General features: G+C 42.8%; 1 protein-coding gene across 1 annotated transcript in view; it reads right to left on the bottom strand.

Moving 5' to 3' along the window:
• TERB2 (telomere repeat binding bouquet formation protein 2) overlaps nucleotides 1-14,498 on the bottom strand; it is a 94,867-nt gene that overhangs the window by 28,083 nt on the left and 52,286 nt on the right. The window contains exon 4 of the mRNA XM_075342688.1: nucleotides 3,287-3,348. Coding sequence (XP_075198803.1) covers nucleotides 3,287-3,348 — 62 coding nt within the window. The remainder of the gene's footprint in view (nucleotides 1-3,286; nucleotides 3,349-14,498) is intronic.

The following is a 14,498-nucleotide window of genomic DNA, read 5'->3' as shown; positions in this document are numbered from 1 at the left end:
AGGAGATGATACAATTGTACCTAGTATGGACATAATTGGTAATGATAACAGGTGTGGGTGAAAACAGCCATAGGGGTCATAGATATAGATACCAGAATGATAAAAGCTGAGTTGTCATAGAAGATTCTGAGGAACGGTGGCTATTACACCCACAGCCCAAAACCATATAATCAAGGAAAGTCCAAAGGGCAATTGCCCCTCACCAAATGTACATACCAGGGAAATCCGGGGAAGACCGGGTGCCAGCGTCCATCTTTTATGGAGTTATGGATTGGTTGTTAATTTTGTTTAAAAACATTTCTTAGTGTTTGGTTACAGTATGTTCATATCTTGTTTTTCTACATTTCAAAAGTTTAAAGGGAACCAAACATCAGCATTTTCCTATATAAGGTGCAGCCAGTGCAGTACTGGCACTATCAGGCACATTGTGTACATACCATTAGTGGTCAGCTCGGATGTTTAGACTGTGAAATTCAACTTTATAAAGTTTGAAAATTCATGCACTTTTTGATTGACGTGTGCACCTCGCTGCTAATGTCCGGGCGGGTTATGCACGTGTATCACCGCCCCCCCCCCCCCCCCGTCGCCTGTTCCTCCCTCTCACTGGCCATATGTAAATTTCTAATCTTTAGTTACACGGCGTCGGAGTTAGCGCCTGCGCATAGCGCTCATCTCCGGCGCCATGTTTCTGAAGCCCACAGTATTATGATGCATGAGAGGGCGGTGCATGAGAGGGCGGCGCATGCGCCCTCGCTTCTTCAGATCTGTTGTGACCGCGGGAGCGCGCGCGGTCACAACAGGACTGGAGAACAGCTGATCTTACCCTGATTAGCTGCAGCAGACGTCTCCTACGATATTGTCTGCTGCAGCTAATCGGTAAGATCAGCAGAGAGCTCCTAAGTGTGTGCTGTGCCACAAATGAATGAAGTGTAGTAAAGCCCTGCCGGCGCTGACCCCCTGCATAGTACCGCAATCATCACAGGGTCTACAGGTCTGCAGGCCACAACAAGCAGTTAAGAGAAAACAGAGGGAACGGAGGAAAGGTGAGAAGAATCTTTTTTTTTTTTTCTGTATGTCAAGAATAATAGGGAACTAGGATGAGGACTGGGGACATTACTACTTGGGCACAATGCTACAAGGATGGGCACAATGCTACAAGGATGGGCACAATGCTACAGGATGGGCACAATGCTGCAAGGATGGGCACAATGCTACAATGATGAGCACAATCCTGCAAGGATGGGCACAATGCTACAAGGATGGGCACAATGCTACAGGATGGGCACAATGCTGCAAGGATGGGCACAATGCTACAATGATGAGCACAATGCTGCAAGGATGGACATAATACTGCAAGGATGGGCATAATGCTACAAGGATGGATACAATGCTACAAGGATGGGCACAATGCTACAAGGATGGGCACAATGCTACAGGGATGGGCACAATGCCACAAAGATGGGCACAATACTGCAGGATGGGCACGATGCTGCAAGAATGGGCACAATGCTTCAAGGATGGGCACAATGCTAAAAAGATGGGCACAATGCTAGAAGGATGGGAACAATGCTACAAGGATGGGCACAATGCTACATGGTGGACACAATGCTACAAGGTGGACACAATGCTACAAGGATGGACACAATGCTACAAGGATGGGTACAATGCTTCAGGATGGGCACAACGCTGCAGGATGGGCATAATGCTACTGGGCACAAGGATGGTGGACATTACCACAGGGGACAAGGATGGGCACAATGCTACAAGGATGGGCACAATGCTACTAGGCACAAGGATGGTGGACATTACCACAGGGGACAAGGATGGGCACAATTCCTACAAGGGTGGGCACAATGCTACAATGATGGGCACAATACTACAAGGATGGGCACAATGCCACAAGGAAGAGCACCATGCTACTGGGCACAAGGATAGGCACATTACTACTGGACAAGAAGGATGGGTACATTACTATTGCGCACAAGGATGAGTACATTACTACTGGGCACAAGAAAGAGAGAAAAAAATGTTTTAGCATTAAAAATGCTTTTTTACATATAAACATAACAAAAAAGTGCAGGTTTGTTTTAATAAACAAGCAAAAAATGTTCACAAAAAGTGATCCAAAGAAGAAAATACATGGAATCACTAAAATGTCACTTATGACCACAATTGTGAATACACTCATTTTATTGAATGTTTAGATCAAAATGCATCATGCTTCTCTCAAATGTTTTTGGGATACAGATGAATTAAAACAATTGTGAACGTGTAAGAGGTGGTTGTGTCCCTACACTGTTTTATGCTATATGTCGTCTACTTGTACCACGAAAGGTGTGTTTATACTTAGCATATTGTATATGATGTTGATTGTTATAAATGTGTGTTAACATGTAAATGCTGCTAGCAGATTGTAGGTTCTCGATGAAGCAGAGCCGGGGCAGTTTACCAGCAGGCGCCACCTAATGGGTGGGCTGGAGCAGCGGTAGATTAGATATTAGTTAAGTCAAGGTAGAAGAGGAATGACAGGTGGCAGGAGGGTTGGCTAGTAACACTGGTCTCGAGGGGTGCCAGTTCTGGATAGGGTTCAAGTTATAGAAGATGTGGTTATGGTGTCAGGGTAAGACAGGGAACCCTGAGGTAACCTGGAGGGGTCCAAAGCCTACAGCTTACCCTGGCGGGCTTAAAGAGTTGTGTGATTAGAGAGCCGTCAGGGCCCAGAAGCGGACACAGGTGTCATACAGAGGGAGAACAGAGACACAGACCCAGCAGTTTGAGGTTGAGGTCTAAGATAACAGGGGACAGGTTGAGAAAGAGTACCCCAGAAACAGTAAGAACAGAACCAGGAAAAGTTGAGGCCATATCTGTCATAACTGTGTGAAAAATAAACTGAATAAGTTTGGTTGCCAAGTGGACTCTGGTGTTGCGTACGTTACTACTTTGTCTACAACGAGGACCGACAGCAGGGTGATGAACATCAGCCTGAAAGAAACCAGTAAGTGTCATGTACCCCACCCGAAGTCACACCCATGAGTTTCCTTGGTGAAGGAGCGCAGAGCCTGTACATGCCCGGCATCCGTGTCTTCCTTCAAATCAATACTACTCTGCAGGATATTTCTGTGTGAATGTAGTATCGTTTGGTGTATCTTGCAGGACAATTTTGTTGATGGTGATAGCTGATCCATTTGTAGTTTTATATTATTCAATTATGAGTCCTGAAATCTGTTTTCAGGTTTTTTTGTTTGCATTTTATTTTACCTAGAATAATTTTAAAGTTTTTACTGACCTGTTGGATATGTGATAACTTATCTTGTTCCCAAATAAAGTTGCCAATTTTCATTTTGATTTCTGCCATGAAAAATAAATTGTTTTAATATTTCATTATAAAACGTGACATAGAAGTAAAGACAGTTTTGAAGAACTGGCGTGTGCTGGTGCTGAAAACAGCTGCAGATGGCAATTGCAAGATTTATCAGATTCTACTCTATCACATGGAGGACACCTGTAACGTGGCACACGACGGTAGCCATGGGTGAAGTATTTGTCTCTTACACCCCATGGTGCTGGCTGGGTGTGTGGTCTTGTGTTATGGGGGCGCTACCCCCTTGCAAGCAGTTTAATGCCGGTGACGTCAGCTGGCAAGGACCAGACGTTGAACAGTTAAATGAGAGTGACCACCACTCAAAAATAAACTTTTACTGAACAGTAATCTTCACTAATGTTTCCTTTGCAACATGGATCATTTTCATACACAGTCTCTTTGCTTCTGTACACACAATCTCTTTACTTCCTCAAATACACTGTCTCAACAAATCTCAGTTCCTTCACCATAACCCAGCTCAGTACTATAGTCCAGTTAGTGAGAGTCCTATTCTCAATCCGTGGTTCCGCATCTTCTTCCCTCTTAAATGATCAGGCTCTGTTCCATCCTCGCCGATTACCTCACTGTGTTTTAAACTCGGATCTGTGCTGCTAGGTGACCCACCCCGAGACCCGTCTCCACTCAATCACTCTGTCCTTTGTTCACTTTTCTCTCTTTACTGAGGAACAGGCTATCCACTGTCCCAGTCTCCTTCTCCTCTCATGTCAGGGACACCCAAGTCATGCAGAACTGCTTACTATGGCACAATAGGCCATATTTAACCTCCTGACAGGAAACTGTCTCTATCCTTTCACTATAGCGTCTCCCATTCTGGGCTAGTCCAAATGTGAACTCTAACTCTCCCTACTCTCAAGTAGAAAACAATGTAACACTAAAAACGCATGCCATAATACCCATTTTACACCACAACAATAATCATGTTTTCAAGGTGGAACATGGCAGTATATCCATCTTCTTACACACCAACAGAGCGCAGTGGATATTACTGACATAAAACAGGGGGCATCAGGTTTTCATCACGGTGGAGGAAGGTTGAACTAGATGGACCTAGGTCTTTTTTCAACCTATGTAACTATGTGTCTATCATTTCACCAGAAAAATATGAGATTCTGTGATGAAGGCCCCAAATGGAGACTCTGACATCCTGAACATATATTGTTTTCTGTCTTGCTTCCGTAAAGGTGGCTAACATTTTAGAAGAAATATATGATCAAATCTGCACCACAAACTTAAATACAGATACATATTTGGCCTGAATTTTATGTCTACAGAGTTGTATATGTTTGCCATTAACTATTTAACTATTGTTAAAAAATATGATATACTGACTTATGACAAACTTATGCCATATAAATTGAAACACTCTACAAATGTATTCTCCAAATTTAAATAATTTTATACTTTAAAGTATAAAAATATAGCCTAGTAAGGATATTTAAAAAAGTAGTTCACTTTCGGTCCATACTGGTACCCTAAACGGACATTGCGGTAAATCCACAGAAGAATCTCCTACCTGCTGAGACATTTCAGGGAGGAACAAATTGCCCACACACCTAATTGGTCACACAGGTGGCAGGGCATCTTGTTCCTCTCTGCAGAGTCTCAGCATATGGGTGCACTCACACGAGTGATGATTCTTCTGAGAGAATCGGATCGATTATGGTAAGGACACTCGGCACAAACGGTGATCTAAGTTTGAGCCAAGTGTCAGTTTACTGTGATCTGATTCTTAATTTCTCTCTCTTCTCCCTTGTGTCTGTGTAAATTGGATAGCACTCGGATGTGATGTTTTGCATGTACCCATAGGCTTGAATGGGTGCGTGTCGTCTCACGCTGCCACTCGCAGCATGCTGCGATTTTTTTTCTAATGCTGTATCGGCATGAAAGAAAAAACGCTGGTTGGCACTGCTCCATAGTATAATATTGGTCCAAGAGCTATCCAATAAAACATCAGAGAGCCTTCGTTCGTGTTATTTGCCTATATGAGCGCAACCTATAGGAGTTTCTCCTGTGGATCTACAGCAATGTCAGTTTAAGTGAGCAGTATACACTGAAAGTGAATTACTTTTTGTATATATCCTTGCTGGAATGTATTCTTGCACTTTTTTGGATAAAAATATTTCTATTTGAAGAAAAGATTTATCTGGTGTTTCAAAATTATATGGGATTTTAGAGTGTGAGACCGGTCTGACACACCAAATTGGACTTGTTGAGCTAGTTGCTGATTTTTTTTTAAATGAGCCATTCTTGTGTCAACATCTTTTGCCATTAATGTGGCTAATAGCAGCCTATGGGGACATCAACCTGTACATTAAAGGGAACCTATCAGCTTCCCCAGAATCTCCCAAATGCCCCCATGTCTTTATTCAAGTTTTAATATGTTTTTAAACAAAACCCTTTTTGGTAGCTTATTGCTTGGTCTATCACAATAAAATCATTTTATAACTTGGCTTGTGATAGTCTAGTAACTGGATGACTAGTCGTGGGGGATTTGCTTAGCTATGGACTAATTGTCCTACTAATCATGTTTTCACGTCTGTGTGGGCATGAGTGGACATTGCTGCTAGCTCTACAAATCTTGCAACTGACTGTGTCCTATATCACTGCTTAATCCCTGGGCATGTACTGTACAATGCATCAATGAAGCGGGGGGGGGGGGGCATATACCCCGCATCAGTATGCATTGTCAATCAGGCAGAAATTTGTCAAGTCAGTGGTGACATGACTCTTGCAACTCATGTCACTTTTACAACCACAGAGGCATGATAACATTATTGAAGGAATGATTAGCCTTGGGAAAACAACACCCACACAAATAGTCACCCATTAATTAGCATATCACAGGTCAAATTATAGAAAGGATTTTATGATGATAGATAAAAGAATAAGCCAATAATAAGGGCTATAGAGACACCAAAGCACTTGGCGAAGCCTGGGGCCTGACCTTCTTTTTAATCATTTTTTCCAGATGTATACATTTAATGTTCATAAGAGATGTAATGTGATGTGAAAATCAGAGCTCCCACAATGCACTGCTTTTTGTAACAAAAATTAGGAATAAATTAGAATTTTCTGTTTTAAGAAAACCTAATGTACTTAAGATGTAGAGCTTAATACATAATGCATACTTTAACGATATTCATCATTTTATGTAGGTGCACACAGAAGAATGTTGTGCAGCTTCCCACTCATCTGATATTTTATACCCTTGTGCTTGCAAACTACTGAATAAGCATCAAACCATAACTAAAATGTACTAGCTATAAATATGGAGTAGAGCAGACGTTGATTGATGACAGTGATTGCAGCCTGACTGTTTCCAATAATCACTCATGTGCAGTACTAATTATACCATATAGCATAACACAAGCCAAGGGAAGAAATCTACCTTATTTGGCCATTTCTGTGCTTTATGTTATATTACATAATTATTGGTCAAGAAATTCAATCACATTTTCATTCCAGCCTCAATAACTTATGCTCTCAAATATCTATAATTGGTTTGCCATGTACAGAACAACAGAATAAGGTTCTCATGTTATAATAAAAAGCTCATGTAAATTAGCATTGTAACCAGAGGTCAATTGAATTTCCATCTTCAATTTTACTGAATCCCCAATTATGTATGGACCGGTAGAAGTGCTTTTGGGCACGAAACGTCCGTTGTCGAGGAGGGGACCCGCACCCAGTTCTCCTCCCATTTTTTACCTGCACCGTTGTATGAAATAAAGAACATTAATATCTGGATTTTCGTTGTTATGTGCCGTTGTTTTTCTATCTATTTGCTGGCTAAATTAGCATTGTAACCAGAGGTCAATTGAATTTCCATCTTCAATTTTACTGAATCCCCAATTATAATGGTACGTAATTACAAAAGCATAAAAATAGACAGAAGTGTATAAACTGAAATGCACAGGTTAAGATCTAGAAATTGTAAAAGAATCACAAATGTTGGCAGGTTTTTTGGCTCTGATGTTTGACTATAAGAAAAAAAGACTGTAAGAAAACAACTAAGATTGTTACTAGCAAGGAACGGGTAGCAAGAGGGATCACGCAGTCCCTCCATCAAGATTGTTTGGCAGACAATATTTACTTCTGAATTATACTGTAACATCTGGAGACACTTGATCATCATATTGGTAGGTAACCTCTCCCCCCCATTACAGCGCTACCACTGGTGGTCCTGGCTGTGGCTCTCCTCCTATCTGCTGATGGCTACATCAGGGCAACTGACACTCCTGTATATTGCCAGTCCTAGGGGAATCCATCCTTACCACCTACCTATTAATCTAGATTTTAACCCTCTGTCCCTCTTTAACTGTTTTATCATCAAAAGTTGTCCCATCCTGATTGTCCCAGTGGTGACTAATCGTCTTTTCTGAGTATACTGCAGTTCCCTCAGTGCATTTACTGTCAGTTGGTGACTATTCTCAATACTGTGACTGGGGGATCCAAAGCCATAGTTCCTTAATGGATTTCAGGATGAAAAAAGGGAGATTTTTTTAGATTATGCATTCTAGTCAGCTAACACTAAACCAACTGGCTTTGGTACTCTACAATACCACACAAACGTTTTAGGCAAGTGTGGAAAAAATGATGCAAAGTAAGAAAGCTTACAAAAATAGGCATCTCAATGGTTTATTTTTATCAATTTATAAAATTCAAAATGAATGAACGAAAGATAATCCTAAATCAAATCAATATTTGTTGTTATCAGCCTTTGCGTTATAAACAGCATAAATTCTTCTACGTACACTTGTATTAAGTTTTTGAAGGAACTCAATAGGGAGATTGTTCCAAACATCTTGGAGAACCAACCACAGACCTTCTGTGAATGTTGGCTTTTGCAAACTCATCTGTCTTTTCAAATAATCCCAGACAGACTTTATAATGTTGAGATCAAGGCTCTGTGGGGGTCATATCCAGGACTCTTTGCCCTTCTTTAACCTGAAGATTTGGCTGTATGTTAGGGGTTGTTGTCCTAATACAGAATAAATTTGGAGCCTATCAGGTGCCTCCATGATGGTATTGCATGATGGATAAATACAGTATCTGCCTAAAGTTCTCAGAATTGAAGACACCATTAAAGGCTATACTCAAGTTTGAATGTTATCCCTTATCCATAAGATAGGGGAAAGCTTCTTGATGGCGGGGAGTCCGACCCTTGTGGCCCAAAGTGATCAAGAGAACAGTGAATGTATCAGTGGTCAATCATGTGCAGTGCCACTCCATCCACTTTTAATAGGAATGCTGGAGATTGCTGAGAGCTGTGCTCAAGTATGCTTCACTCTTTGGATTGAGCGTGATCAACCACTGCTAAATTCACACAGATCTCTTCCGAAACCCACATCTCAAAATTACTGGGGCCCCAGTGTGAAGACACATGAGGACATGAGGGTGCTCTCATCCGCTGACCTGACTGTCTTTAGAAAACCTGCACGGACCAGGGCTCATCCCACTGAACAACTCACACTCCATCCCCGAGGGCAGACCATTACACAGGTTGAGGGAACCACACATTGGTAAGACTTTATTAGTTCACCAACAGGAAAAAACATATTGTACATTCCCAGCAAGAACACAAGTTGGTACAAGAGACAGAGTCTCACCCTTCCACTGGCCCGCAAGGGATTAGAATCTTTGTGATTTTGGGGCTTCCAGGGATAACTATCCCAGCCAGCAGCACCCTGATTTTGGTGGGAAACCACTTAGAGAAGATAGCAGCAAGCATAGGAAGCTGACCAAGCACAGGCGATCAAATTATCCCACCCTGTGTTCTCCAAGAAAATTTGTGGGCTCAGCATTGAGCAGTGAAACTGTTCTGTGATCCTTCCACTGGAACCATGGATCTTAGGCTGAAGTCCTGTAGAATGAATGAAGTGAAGCAGTTCTGTAATCCTCCAGCTGAAACATTAGATCCTAGGCTGAAGTTCTGTAGAAAATATATATATATCTCTGGTGACAGTAGGAAGGCCCCTTTTATACCCCTCAGGTCTCATTTCATGGTATGTGATCTTATAGGATTGGTAGGAGATGGCTGTTTTCATATATTTTTATTAAAATAAGGTTAACAAAATAATATATCAAATCCACACAATCAAGATATTATCATGCGTAGCATACCATTATCTGAATACATGTGGGGATCTATTGTATGAATAAAACTTTTCATCTGGGGGGGAAAGGTATAGGAAAAGAGAAAGGAGAGGGGATGGGGAGGTAAACAATTACTTTATTGGGGATGAAAAAGGGGAGGAAGGTGAAGGCAAGGAAAAAGAAGGTGAAGAGGGAGTGGGTAAAAGGAAGAACAATGAACGTAAACAAATCTCAACCATGTTAACAGGCTTCCATTCTAGGAATATAAGCATATTGTCAAGAAAGCATAACTGAAGGTTTGAATAAAAGGATTCATATTATATAAAAGGTTTTTAAGTAGTTATAAATATTTATTTATGTAATACCTTGTATAAAAATATTCCAGTGATCCCATCTTCGGTAATAGGAGGCAAAGGCATTGTTAATGGTAGCAAAGTACTTCTCGAAGTTGTTGTGAAGAGAAGTAGTCTCTATGACCTCAGAGATAGTGGGCACCGCAGGTTTCTTCCAATTAGAAGCTATAAGATTTCTAGTAACTAGAAATAAATGAGTTAGGATAGGTTTATATATAGGGTCAAATTTTTCCAAATTAAGTGAAAGCAGGGCCATTTGGGGAGTTACCTGAATTGTGGAGTTAGTAATCTGATTAATCAGACTAGAAATATTTTCCCAGAGACTCTTCAATCTGGGACAACTCCAGAAAATGTGAAGTAGAGTACCTCTCTCATCGCAATCCCTCCAACATAAAGGGGATGTCTCTCTATTAAATTTAGCAAGTCTACATGGAGTGAGATACCAACGCGAGAGAATTTTGAAGTGAGGTTGATGGAGAGAGGCACATGCATTTGAAGAATAGGTTAGTGAAATGGTTTTCTGCCATTCCTCATCCGTAAAGCTCTTACCCAAATCTTTTTCCCATTCTAGCATATATTTGCTTTTGTGGAATGTTAGATCGTTATTGAAGTGGTTATAGATATTTTTACAACAATAAAAAAAAGCAACAATAAGAGGATAATGTCCTCCAAAAATCAAGTATTACTCACAGCAAGTTGGGCTGCAGTGTGTACATCGCCCTGGCCAAAAACTGATGCTCTAGCAGGATACAGCTGAACCCCCACTAAGTGGAGGCATCACAGGTGCAGGAGAAGCAGATCACACACACACACCTTCATGGAATGGAGGGGAGGTGACTGCTAGATGATAAAACTGCACACAAGTGGCTTGCATAGAGCGCTGTTCACATGCAGATGACACAGTCACAAACCCGCAGCCTATTAGGTAACGCCCTTCTATTAGATCAGGCGGGCTGCCAAGCCGTACTCCACTGTATATCATGCACGGACAGACACTCTACAATGCAAGGCCCAACAGAAAGGGGCCTGGCTGTATCCTGTACAAACAAAAAAATATGAGGTTTTTGTTGGCATTTATGGCCATAAAACGTAAGCCTACACCCTCGTCAAGGGACCTCATGTCTGTAGGTCCCTACACTAAATATAAAAAAAAGCAACAATAAGAGGATAATGTCCTCCAAAAATCAAGTATTACTCACAGCAAGTTGGGCTGCAGTGTGTACATCGCCCTGGCCAAAAACTGATGCTCTAGCAGGATACAGCTGAACCCCCACTAAGTGGAGGCATCACAGGTGCAGGAGAAGCAGATCACACACACACACCTTCATGGAATGGAGGGGAGGTGACTGCTAGATGATAAAACTGCACACAAGTGGCTTGCATAGAGCGCTGTTCACATGCAGATGACACAGTCACAAACCCGCAGCCTATTAGGTAACGCCCTTCTATTAGATCAGGCGGGCTGCCAAGCCGTACTCCACTGTATATCATGCACGGACAGACACTCTACAATGCAAGGCCCAACAGAAAGGGGCCTGGCTGTATCCTGTACAAACAAAAAAATATGAGGTTTTTGTTGGTATTTATGGCCATAAAACGTAAGCCTACACCCTCGTCAAGGGACCTCATGTCTGTAGGTCCCTACACTAAATATAAAAAAAAGCAACAATAAGAGGATAATGTCCTCCAAAAATCAAGTATTACTCACAGCAAGTTGGGCTGCAGTGTGTACATCGCCCTGGCCAAAAACTGATGCTCTAGCAGGATACAGCTGAACCCCCACTAAGTGGAGGCATCACAGGTGCAGGAGAAGCAGATCACACACACACACCTTCATGGAATGGAGGGGAGGTGACTGCTAGATGATAAAACTGCACACAAGTGGCTTGCATAGAGCGCTGTTCACATGCAGATGACACAGTCACAAACCCGCAGCCTATTAGGTAACGCCCTTCTATTAGATCAGGCGGGCTGCCAAGCCGTACTCCACTGTATATCATGCACGGACAGACACTCTACAATGCAAGGCCCAACAGAAAGGGGCCTGGCTGTATCCTGTACAAACAAAAAAATATGAGGTTTTTGTTGGTATTTATGGCCATAAAACGTAAGCCTACACCCTCGTCAAGGGACCTCATGTCTGTAGGTCCCTACACTAAATATAAAAAAAAGCAACAATAAGAGGATAATGTCCTCCAAAAATCAAGTATTACTCACAGCAAGTTGGGCTGCAGTGTGTACATCGCCCTGGCCAAAAACTGATGCTCTAGCAGGATACAGCTGAACCCCCACTAAGTGGAGGCATCACAGGTGCAGGAGAAGCAGATCACACACACACACCTTCATGGAATGGAGGGGAGGTGACTGCTAGATGATAAAACTGCACACAAGTGGCTTGCATAGAGCGCTGTTCACATGCAGATGACACAGTCACAAACCCGCAGCCTATTAGGTAACGCCCTTCTATTAGATCAGGCGGGCTGCCAAGCCGTACTCCACTGTATATCATGCACGGACAGACACTCTACAATGCAAGGCCCAACAGAAAGGGGCCTGGCTGTATCCTGTACAAACAAAAAAATATGAGGTTTTTGTTGGTATTTATGGCCATAAAACGTAAGCCTACACCCTCGTCAAGGGACCTCATGTCTGTAGGTCCCTACACTAAATATAAAAAAAAGCAACAATAAGAGGATAATGTCCTCCAAAAATCAAGTATTACTCACAGCAAGTTGGGCTGCAGTGTGTACATCGCCCTGGCCAAAAACTGATGCTCTAGCAGGATACAGCTGAACCCCCACTAAGTGGAGGCATCACAGGTGCAGGAGAAGCAGATCACACACACACACCTTCATGGAATGGAGGGGAGGTGACTGCTAGATGATAAAACTGCACACAAGTGGCTTGCATAGAGCGCTGTTCACATGCAGATGACACAGTCACAAACCCGCAGCCTATTAGGTAACGCCCTTCTATTAGATCAGGCGGGCTGCCAAGCCGTACTCCACTGTATATCATGCACGGACAGACACTCTACAATGCAAGGCCCAACAGAAAGGGGCCTGGCTGTATCCTGTACAAACAAAAAAATATGAGGTTTTTGTTGGTATTTATGGCCATAAAACGTAAGCCTACACCCTCGTCAAGGGACCTCATGTCTGTAGGTCCCTACACTAAATATAAAAAAAAGCAACAATAAGAGGATAATGTCCTCCAAAAATCAAGTATTACTCACAGCAAGTTGGGCTGCAGTGTGTACATCGCCCTGGCCAAAAACTGATGCTCTAGCAGGATACAGCTGAACCCCCACTAAGTGGAGGCATCACAGGTGCAGGAGAAGCAGATCACACACACACACCTTCATGGAATGGAGGGGAGGTGACTGCTAGATGATAAAACTGCACACAAGTGGCTTGCATAGAGCGCTGTTCACATGCAGATGACACAGTCACAAACCCGCAGCCTATTAGGTAACGCCCTTCTATTAGATCAGGCGGGCTGCCAAGCCGTACTCCACTGTATATCATGCACGGACAGACACTCTACAATGCAAGGCCCAACAGAAAGGGGCCTGGCTGTATCCTGTACAAACAAAAAAATATGAGGTTTTTGTTGGTATTTATGGCCATAAAACGTAAGCCTACACCCTCGTCAAGGGACCTCATGTCTGTAGGTCCCTACACTAAATATAAAAAAAAGCAACAATAAGAGGATAATGTCCTCCAAAAATCAAGTATTACTCACAGCAAGTTGGGCTGCAGTGTGTACATCGCCCTGGCCAAAAACTGATGCTCTAGCAGGATACAGCTGAACCCCCACTAAGTGGAGGCATCACAGGTGCAGGAGAAGCAGATCACACACACACACCTTCATGGAATGGAGGGGAGGTGACTGCTAGATGATAAAACTGCACACAAGTGGCTTGCATAGAGCGCTGTTCACATGCAGATGACACAGTCACAAACCCGCAGCCTATTAGGTAACGCCCTTCTATTAGATCAGGCGGGCTGCCAAGCCGTACTCCACTGTATATCATGCACGGACAGACACTCTACAATGCAAGGCCCAACAGAAAGGGGCCTGGCTGTATCCTGTACAAACAAAAAAATATGAGGTTTTTGTTGGTATTTATGGCCATAAAACGTAAGCCTACACCCTCGTCAAGGGACCTCATGTCTGTAGGTCCCTACACTAAATATAAAAAAAAGCAACAATAAGAGGATAATGTCCTCCAAAAATCAAGTATTACTCACAGCAAGTTGGGCTGCAGTGTGTACATCGCCCTGGCCAAAAACTGATGCTCTAGCAGGATACAGCTGAACCCCCACTAAGTGGAGGCATCACAGGTGCAGGAGAAGCAGATCACACACACACACCTTCATGGAATGGAGGGGAGGTGACTGCTAGATGATAAAACTGCACACAAGTGGCTTGCATAGAGCGCTGTTCACATGCAGATGACACAGTCACAAACCCGCAGCCTATTAGGTAACGCCCTTCTATTAGATCAGGCGGGCTGCCAAGCCGTACTCCACTGTATATCATGCACGGACAGACACTCTACAATGCAAGGCCCAACAGAAAGGGGCCTGGCTGTATCCTGTACAAACAAAAAAATATGAGGTTTTTGTTGGTATTTATGGCCATAAAACGTAAGCCTACACCCT

This window comes from Anomaloglossus baeobatrachus, chromosome 4 (genome assembly GCF_048569485.1).
Source record: "Anomaloglossus baeobatrachus isolate aAnoBae1 chromosome 4, aAnoBae1.hap1, whole genome shotgun sequence".
NCBI lineage: Eukaryota > Metazoa > Chordata > Amphibia > Anura > Aromobatidae > Anomaloglossus > Anomaloglossus baeobatrachus.
Note: the sequence above shows the minus strand (reverse complement) of the source record. Positions and strands in the feature narration are given on the sequence as shown.